Source organism: Danio rerio, chromosome 2 (genome assembly GCF_049306965.1).
Source record: "Danio rerio strain Tuebingen ecotype United States chromosome 2, GRCz12tu, whole genome shotgun sequence".
NCBI lineage: Eukaryota > Metazoa > Chordata > Actinopteri > Cypriniformes > Danionidae > Danio > Danio rerio.
The window spans coordinates 52,802,079-52,812,500 of NC_133177.1; the positions used below are offsets into that span (position 1 = coordinate 52,802,079).

Consider the following 10,422-nt stretch of genomic DNA (forward strand, 5'->3'; position numbering starts at 1 on the left):
CCCATCTCTGGGAAACATCCACACATTCACACACACACTCATACACTACAGACAATTTAGCCTACCCAATTCACCTGTACCGCATGTCTTTGGACTGTGGGGGAAACCGGAGGAAACCAACGCGAATGCAGGGAGAACATGCAAACTCCACACAGAAATGCCAACTGAGCTGAGGATCGAACCAGCGACCTTCTTGCTGTGAGGCGAACGTACTACCCACTGTATCGCCATTGTGCATATATATCTAAAAATAATTAAATATGTTTCCATTTATATGCGCGAGATCAGTAAATTCTTTAATAGGTGTACAGAAAAGCTCACCAAATGTTTGTTTGTTTTAAAAGTAATGTTGTAAAGTATTGTTTAATAGGTTAGTATTATTATTATAGTAAGTATTATTTAATAGGATTTAAAATACAATGTGTTGTCATGGTTTTAATGCTCAAAATGCATTTGTTTCTGACTCAAACCCAAAACTTTATCATGTTTATTATTTTTTGTGAGCAATTTTCATCTTTCTTAAATGCTTTGAACAATGAAATAACTTTATTACAAATATTTTGTAAAATTTTTCTTTCGTTATCTCTTCTGTTGAAATTTTTGCAACATTGCAAAAAAAAATAAACATCAGGCATGAATCTAAATGCCGTTTACACAACATCTAACACCTACATCTCTGCCTTGTTATTCTCTCTCTAAAGCGGTGAAGTTTGGCCGGATGTCGAAGAAGCAGCGAGACAGTCTGTACGCAGAGGTCCAGCGGCACCAGCAGCTCTCCCAGGACTGCCTGGCAGGTCTGACGGGCCGTGATGAAGCCGAAGATGGAGCCCACAGCCGGCCGTACAGCAGTGGAGGCTCCAGCTCCAACCTCAGCGACCTAGATGACATCGCCACGCTGCCCGACGGCCTGCTGTTCGACCTGCCGCTCACGCCAGAGGAGGCAGGCGAGTACTGCGCTCTGGAGATGCTGAGCAGCGGGACAGGCTCTGGAAGTTCTGGAAGTGGAAGCTCTTCATCCAGCCAGAGCTCTCCTGAACCCAGCGCTGTGGATCTGGCGGACGCAGTGAGGGTTAAGCACGAATACATCATGCCTGACAACAGCCGTCTCACACACTCTCTGCTGGGCTCCATACCAGACAACTGCTCTCTGCATGATATAGGTGAGATTCACATCTGCTGGTTTTGATCTTTATTGAGTTTAAGCTTTGGAGTAGATTGAGAGTCTATTATTTTAATATTAATATTATTTAATACACCTATTATATTTTTCATTTGTGTTAAGATTAGATATTATACTAAAGAAAAATGTGCTTAATGCGTTTTGTCCAGAACGGATCACTCAGAATGTGGTGAAGTCTCACCTGGAGACGTGTCAGTACAGCACAGAAGAGCTGAAGAAACACACGTGGAGCCTCTACACACCTGAGGAAACACGCAGCTTCCAACTTAAGGTAAACCAGCATCACTCTACAGCACAAAGGCTGTAAATTCCTGGATGAACCTGAATTGTTTAGTGGTTGTTATCTGAAAATCAGAATCAAGTTTTCCAGACACCCCTGTAATAAAATACTGTTAACATACAATATACACATTCTCTGCCAACTCATGCTGTAATTGCTCAACTGGGATTGTGCTAGCTGATTTGAGTCTGGCTGCTACTGTATGTACTGAAAGTGTGTGTGTGTTTTCAGTCTGCAGAGTGGATGTGGCAGCAGTGCGCTCTGCAAATCACAAACGCAATCCAGTACGTGGTGGAGTTCGCCAAACGCATCTCTGGGTTCATGGAGCTCTGCCAGAATGACCAGATCATCCTGCTCAAAGCAGGTCAGTTCTGCTTTCCTCTCACAGGGATTACAGTTTACTAATGCCAGATTATACAACAGATTTATCACTCGCATCACTGCCATGATGTGGCCTACAGTGCCCTTTTTAATCGCTTTATTAGTTTAATCACATTTAGCTGTGTTACGATAACACCGTTAGATCATTCAGAACACTTTCAGCTTCTTCAACACTATATTTCAGCATGGTATTTCTAGAATAAAGTTGTAATGCAGGTAAAGTTGTAATTCTTATATTAATTCTTCTGGGTGTTTGTTGTGGAGGATGCATTGTGAGTCAAAGACTATTTTCAGAATTCAGAAAAAAAAGCAAATAAAAAGGTAATTCAAGTAATTCAGGCTTGTTTTATATATATATATATATATATATATATATATATATATATATATATATATATATGTAAGCTTAATACTTGTCTGCATACATCTATAAAAGGCTGTGTTGCTTTTATTGTAGCATCAGAACAACATACTGTAGGCTCATTTTGAAAACGTATATTTCTGGAGATCGCAAATCATGTAGCCAGAGGAACATATGGCTGCATTTCGTCTTTAAAGCGAATGCTACAGGGCGGTATGACACCATTCCTCTTTGCGCTTACCAGCAGGCTGCTTACCTCAGTATGGACGTCCTTTCCGCTTTTTACTAGTTTGTCTGGTGGCTTTGTCTGGTGGCTACATCGGAGGATTTGAGTTGCAGAGCAGAGTTGACTGTGACGACGGGGTTCGATTTCGGCAAAGAATGGTTTTAGAAAGCAGGTAAAACAAAAACAAAAGGCAAAAAGTAAAACAAACAAGTAAATAACAGGGTAAGAATGTGGTACAATCTGAAAACGTGTGAAGTGGGTGGTCACTGGTCAATCTGAGCTTTTGAAAACACTATCGGTTGGGTTTAGGGAAGGAGGGGGTTAATCAGTCAGTCATTCAGTCAGTCAACAGTGGCCTCTAGTGGATTGACGAAAGATAAGCAGGTGCGAATGGAGTACATTTTCAGAATGAGCCCGGTTTGCATTAGAAAGTATTCTAATTAGAATTTTCTTTTATATTTATATTTATCTTAGTAAATGTTTTAATAATTTAGTAGCATGTTGTCATTTTTATTTTTGCTTGTTTTAGAAATACAACATTATTATATAATTAAGTTTTTGTTTATTGTAATTGTGTGTGTGTGTGTGTGTGCGTGTGTGTGTGTGTGTGTGTGTGTGTGTGCGTGCGTGCGTGCGTGCGTGCGTGTGTGTGTGAGTGAGCATGTTGTTGTTTTTTTAATTAAAGTAACAAAACAATTCTCCTGACTATAATAACCTTAATTGAATGAACTGCAGACACAAAAGTCACAATTAAATTATAGTCTAAATATATATATATGCAATTTTTTTATGTATTATTCTTGAATTACTTTTTAGCTGTTTTCGATTGCAAAGTTTGTTTGGAAATGTCTTGTGATATAATGCACTTCTCCATAGTTTTACTATTAACTTCTCAGTTAATTAAAATATACACAGACACAATACTATAACTTATTGCATATATAGAGTCGCTATTTTCAGCACATTTAATGACAGGTTAGACCGGATTCTGGGTGTTAGTAAATAAAACGCCGGTTCATGCTCAGAATACCGACATTCAAAAGTGGCACAACTGTATTGTAAATTTACAGAGTTTAAACCTATCAATTTTCAATCTTAAATCTGAAATTTGCACTAACGTTTGTCTCCTCTTGTGTTTATTTCTCCAACATTCTGTCTACACCTGATCTTTGTGCTTACCGTATATAAAAAAAAATTCATTAATGGAAACCCCTTTTTTTATGTCATTTAAAAACAAAAAAAACACTATAACATTTCATTTTGATGGTGTTTGTTATTCCCACATTTGGATCAAATTTTAATCTTTTTTTTCTGTGTATTTTTGCACGGTGGAGCATATTCCCGTTTTTCCTTCTCCTCTCCTGCACTCTTTTTTTTATCTGTTCTCTCTCTATCCTTCTCTGTCTGTCTATATTTTTTGTTTCTATTTCTTTCTTCCTTTCCCTCCCATCACGTTTTTTTGCCGCTCTCTTTCTCTCTATTACTATTCCAGGATGCCTGGAAGTCCTGCTGATACGAATGTGTCGCGCCTACAACTCTTCCAACAACACTATGTTTTTTGATGGCAAGTTTGCCAGTCCTCAGCTCTTCAAAGCTCTCGGTGAGTGACTGGATTTGTGCAAAATATCCTACGGTTTTTTAGCACTATATACAGGGTGTTTATAGAAATAAGGCCCTAATTGGTCTTAAAATGTCTTAAAATATGTGTTTCAGAGTTATGAAGAAGATTTTGTTTCTGTTTTGAAGTTTTTATTAGTCAGTTTCAAGATTGTTTTCAGGTTTTTTTTTAGTCTTTCTATATAATAAACATATGTTGTGTGCTTTTTTGTAAGTTCTCTACTATAAAATTATTATACTTTACAATTGGTCTTAAATTTCACCCAGTTTGTTATTTAAAAAAGTCTTAATAAGAAAATCTTAAATATAACTATTAGAAACCTGCAGATACCCTGATATATTATATGTAATAATATGAACAGTTTAGTGGATTGAATACATATAGTTAAACTGCCCCCCAAAAAAGATGAATAAACAACAGGCTATCAATACAATTAAATATTAGCACCTGGCTATCAAAAATAATCCATACTTAAGGGAGACACTGAAAAAAACCCCAGATAAGTTGCATCAGTGTACCAGTCATTAGTTGACATTAGTCACACTATATTATATCTAAATGAAAGAAACTTTATAATTATAAACATGCATTTTATTTCTTATTACTTACAATTACAATTACTTAAATTACTACAATTACTTAAAAATGTATAGTATTCAAAGCTGAAAAACACATGCATGTTTAAAACACAAAGAAATGGTAAGGAAATGAAAGTGGCTTACATTTATGAACAGATTTTGTTTTAAAGATAAAGTCTGAATTAATTCATTTAAAGAGAAACTAAAATGTAAAAATGCCATCTATAATATTCATATGTCTCACAGTTTAAATGTGTGTGTTTATATGCGTGTATATATTTTATATGCATGTTTTCATTTGCTTGGTGATTATTTAATTATGTAAAAATTGTTTTGAATTCAAATGATGATATAATGATAATATTTATATTCTAATAATATTTTATATATCAAAAGATAATAAGACGATGTAAAAGAGTTATCATTGTGGGGGGAAATATTTCTCAGGTTTTATTTACATTTGAACAAAAACTTTAAGTTACAATTTTCCAGGTGTATCAGTCATTTCAGTCTATGTACAATGGTAAGTTATGATACTAAATTTTATATTATTAAAAATATGACGCTGACAATTGAGTCAAACCTAGTGGTTTGAAGGATAGTCTCAAAGTGTAAACATCTATGATGAATAAATTTAGGCTTTTCTGTGATTCTTAAATAGTGTTTATTATGCATATTAAATGCCTGACGAGATTGTTTTAGTCGATAAACTATTTAGTTGTTACACTGCAAAATACTTGAATTGGTTGTCTTATGTAGGTCAAAGTAAAATATATATAAGTCTTTTTTTTATCAGAATCATTAAACAGGATTTTCAGTGCTTGAAATATATTTGAGCGGTTTACTATGCAGGAAGCAGTGCGCTAGTACTCATTTTCAAACACATCCACTTTTACTTTATAATGTAAAACACCAGCAGCCTCTTAAGAGCAAAAGTGGAGGCGTCGCGAATCAATAAGGCACAAGAGCTAATGGGTTTTTAACCCAGTTATCGAATACAAGTGATGCTCTGGTGAGTAATAGCTCATCAAAGTTAAACAGAAGCAGTGCAGACAGCATAGCAGATTGAATAAATACATTATTCTTGGAGTAAGTTTGTAGATTACAAAGCTATCTTATTTCTATAGCTGTTTTCAAAGTGTTTAAAATCAGGAAGAGCTAAAATATGCATTGTTTTTGTAGAGCAATTATATATATATATATATATATATATATATATATATATATATATATATATATATATATATATATATATATATATATATATATATATATATATCTAACTTGTTATAGATCTTTTTAAATAAACCATTTGTGCGTGTTTAAAGGGTAATTTTTACCCCAAATTATGTCATTATTTTCTCATCCTTCATAGTTTTTTTCCACTACAATGGATGTCAATGCAGTGGTTAGCACTCACTGCAAGAAGGTCTGGTTTAAGTCCTTTTTTGGGGGTAGAACTATTCCTTTAATACTTTTTTAAGGTTTTATTTATCCCAGCATCCCAAAATCCAAACAATGACCCATGCATAGCTTACATTTTAATTTGCACATAATATAGCTATTCATACATTATTGTGTATAATATGTAAATTTAATTTGTATAATTTTATCCTTTATTTGCTCCTTTTTCTTTTGTTATTTTCTTAATCATCTTTGGTTTTGTGGAAATTTCTATGACAAATACAAATTCCTCAACCGTAAACATGCACTGTAAAAAATGCAGGGCTCCACACAATTCATTCATGTTGTCCCAACACAAATCGATTAAGTTAACTTAAGACTTTCAACAAATTTATGTAGATTGAGCATAGGAAAATTAAGTTGTCCCAATGAAATCTTGCAGTACATACTGTAGTAAAAAAAAAAAAACAGGGTTTAGGGAAGTGGGTGGTCACTGGTCAATCTGAGCTTTTTTAGCTTCTAGTTTGAACAAATTATATATATATATATATATATATATATATATATATATATATATATATATATATATATATATATATATATATATATATATATATTGAGTGTGCCTGGGAACAAATGCTCTTTCTGATCCTGATCCATGTAATTTTTTTTTCAAAATCGTTTTTCTCTTTTATGTGTCACAATAAGAAAAATAAATCTGTTTCCTACTCTTAAATCTGACTTTGAATGCAGATTTTAAGATAAAACTAACAATGCAAACAATACAGAAAGAGACACATACATGACGAATACAGTCATAGAAGCCTGTTGTACTTTAAGGAATAGCTCACCCATAAATACAAATCTACACACTCTCCCCTCACTCTCAAGTGGTTACAAATCATTAAGAGTTTCTTTCTTCTGTTGAACAAAAAGCAAGATAATCTGAGGGAAGCTGAAAACCTGTAACCATCAACTTCCATAGTAGGAAAAAGAAATAGTATGGAAATCAGTGGCTGCTGGTTTCTTAAATTGTTTCTAAAATTGAATGTAAAGGGCGAGTGAATGATGAACTATCTCTTTTAAATTTCTATTATTCTCCTCAATTACCTGAAGCTTTGCAACAAGAACATCTTATTTCCTTTCGGAACCCAGTATATTTATGAAATCATTTCATGCTAAAGAAAATTGCTTCTGGGAAAATGGCAAGCCTTAACGGAAGTGTCATTTATTTCTCCATCTTCAGTGTAGTAAGTGGCTTGTGTATATGTTTGCAGGGTGTGATGACCTTGTAAACGCTGTGTTTGAATTGGCTAAAAGTCTGAGTCGTCTTCAGCTGAGCGAGGAGGAAATGGCGTTATACAGCGCTGCGGTTCTGCTGGCTCCAGGTGAGACTCTCGCATTCATGTCTGGTATCAGTTTAGACACTCATTTCCTCAGGGTTTAAAAACCTGGGTTTGTATGCTTACAAATACTGAAAACAAATGTGCTATGGTTAGGCATGGGTATAAGATTCTGACGACATGATAACCTTTTATAAAAATATCGCGGTTTCACAGTATTACGGTATTGTTATTGTCATTACTGCTCTACAATATGTTCGTCTTTTAAATGTCTGAGTAAAAAACAGCAACCTTTTCCCTATTGGATAATTTTTTAAGAAACACTTCAAATATTTTGAAACAGAAAACATGTCAGGCTAAGTAATTGAAATTAATTATTTACTAGTTTCATTAGTAAAAATATCAATATATTGTGAAATATTGCTGTTTTGTTGCGATATATATTGTGATATGAACATAATTTCACCTGATGATTTGAATAGCTCTATTTGGAAAGATTTTATTTATATAAATTGACTGGGATAATCAAGTCATTTTCTGTACAGTGCATCTGCATAACCTCCTAAACTCTGGGACCCGGCACCGGGTCCATGACGTTTACTTCTGAATTCTTTACATTTTTAAGGTCCGTACTTGCCCAATACTCCCATAAGTGGTTCCATTCTCTCATTAGTTGGAATAGAATAACTTTTGCAAAGATTATGACATTTTTCTTTCCTACTATGATTACTGACACGTGCAGGAACCACCAACATTAATTACAACAATCTACACCACACACACTCTCTGAAATAAAGGTACATGAGCTGTCACTGGGGTGGTACCTTTTCAAAGAGTACAAATTTGTACCTTAAAAGTCCATATTAACACCTCAAAGGAAAATATTAGTACTTAAAAAGTACAAAAGTGTTCCTCTTAAAATTTTGTAGGTACTAATATATATTTTTGAGGTACCAAAATGGACCATTTAAGTATAAATGTGTACCTTTTGAAAAGGTACCACCCCAGTGACAGCTCGCGTACCTTTATTTCTGAGAGTGCAAAACCTAAAAGGTACACTTTCAAATTTGAGTAAAAAAAAAAAAGCACCTCTTTTTGGAGGAGTTTATTATAAAACAGACAACATATACTATTATTTTAATCACTTTCAACACTGTTTAATGAAAATTCAAAGTTTTTTTTTTTTATTTTTTTTAAACTTTTGCATTTACACCTCTTTATGTGGATTTGGGAAGCTTTTGATTTTGGCTAGGCAAATCCAGGCGGAAACTCCATAATAGCACTTGACTTAAAGAGAATAAATTATAATAAATAATGAGCAACAATAAATAAATAAACAGTGCTTTTTGGTTTATTTATTTGGTTATCATTGTATAAACAATTATAAAAATAGCAATATTTAATACAGTTGAAGTCAGAATTATTAGCACCCCTGGTCGCTGTTTATTTTTTCCCTCAATTTCTGTTTAACGGAGAGATTTATTTCGGCACATTTCTAAACATAATAGTTTTAATAACTCATTTCTAATAACTGATTCAGTTTATCTTTGCCATGATGACAGTAATTAATATTTTACTAGATATTTTCAAGATACTTCTATAAAGCTTAAAGTGAAATTTAAAGGCTTAAGCCTAGCGTGAGTACGTCCTTAAAGGCTTAAATAGGTTAATTAGCAAAGATAGGGTAATTAGGCAAGTTATTGTATAATGATGGTTTGTTCTGTAGACAATCGAAAAAAAAAATAGCTCAAAGGGGCTAATAATATTATTTTTAAGATAGTGTTTAAAAATTAAAAACTGCTTTTATTCTAGCCAAAATAAAACAAATAAGACTTTCTCCAGAAGAAAAAATATTATCTGACATACTGTCAAAATTTCATTGCTTTGTTAAACATCATTTAGGAAATACTAAAAAAAAAATCAAAGGGGGACTAATAATTCTGACTTCAACTGTATGCTGTATTGTTAAGCCCTAATTATTTTCAAAAACACATTTGTTTTTACAACTTAAAAAGCCATCTTTGGATATCTTTCTTTTCTTTGGATATAAATTAAGCTACTGCACTGTTCAGCTCTATAGCATGCTGGCATGTTGGTTTATAAGTGATTTGAAACTACATAAAATATTTGTAAAAAAAAAAAAACATTAAAAACCGTACATATACCGTAGAAAAGGTATAACAGGAAATATTTACAGTTTCAAAACCTTGAAAAAACGGTTATAGTCCCATGCCTAGCTATATTTAGATATTGTTGTGGGCATTCAATGAGATGTGTTGTCACAGTTTGCTCTTTGTGTCGTTCAGACCGGCCATGGTTGACCGAGTCTCAGCAGGTTCAGAAGCTCCAGGAGAAGGTTTACGTGGCGCTTCAGCACAGCCTGCACATGAATGGAGCCACCATTGAGAAACTGGACAAGGTGAGGAATCAGACACACAAACACATGACACTGAAGGAAATATTCAGCTGGATTTTAGTGGATCTTAAAAAAGCCTTAAATCACTCACTATAAACAATGCAGGGTTCCTCACAATTCATTCATGTTGTCCCAACACAAATTGATTAAGTTACAGTTTTTCTCAGTGGCTTTGGTGCATTTTTCACAACACTATTTACATTTGCACAACAGGTCATGCATTTCTCAAAACAGTTAGTCATTTGTGAACATCATAGTAGCAGTTTCTCATTCCTTCCAACAAATTGCAGATGTGGTTGGACATGCATCAATGGCTTTCATATAACTCTCTGCTTTTTTATAACATTATCATTCGCATTACTTGAGTCATTACGTAAAAAAAAATGTTTAACTAGTTGTCCAAATCTGTCAAAGTAATTTTATTTAAAAAAATATTTAATTTTTTTCTCAAAATGTCTTTTAACTTGAACAATTTCATGAATGATTTGCAGACCTGTGTATGTTGCAGGTTCAGTTCCAATATGTACTGCAATATTGTTTCCAGTTGTGCACAGCTCTACCCAGAGAAAGCTTATGATTGTTGTAAATAAGGGTGTGTTTATTCTTCTGCTCAATGCTGTGAATAAAGTAGAATT

At 33.7% G+C, this 10,422-nt stretch overlaps 2 protein-coding genes across 4 annotated transcripts in view; one reads left to right on the forward strand and one right to left on the reverse strand.

Moving 5' to 3' along the window:
• The window catches only part of cactin, a 475,834-nt gene that overhangs the window by 283,342 nt on the left and 182,070 nt on the right, over positions 1-10,422 (reverse strand). The gene's annotated exons all lie outside the window — the stretch shown is intronic.
• rorcb (RAR-related orphan receptor C b) overlaps positions 1-10,422 on the forward strand; it is a 29,934-nt gene that overhangs the window by 16,087 nt on the left and 3,425 nt on the right. The window contains exons 4-9 of one of the 3 annotated variants that reach the window (XR_012388228.1): positions 702-1,160; positions 1,330-1,451; positions 1,692-1,824; positions 3,921-4,028; positions 7,306-7,996; positions 8,386-9,502. Coding sequence is in view for 1 of the 3 variants with exons in the window: in NM_001277094.2 (NP_001264023.1) it covers positions 702-1,160; positions 1,330-1,451; positions 1,692-1,824; positions 3,921-4,028; positions 7,306-7,416; positions 9,678-9,790 (1,046 nt within the window). In the remaining 2 variants the exon portion in view is untranslated. 3 annotated transcript variants of the gene reach the window in all.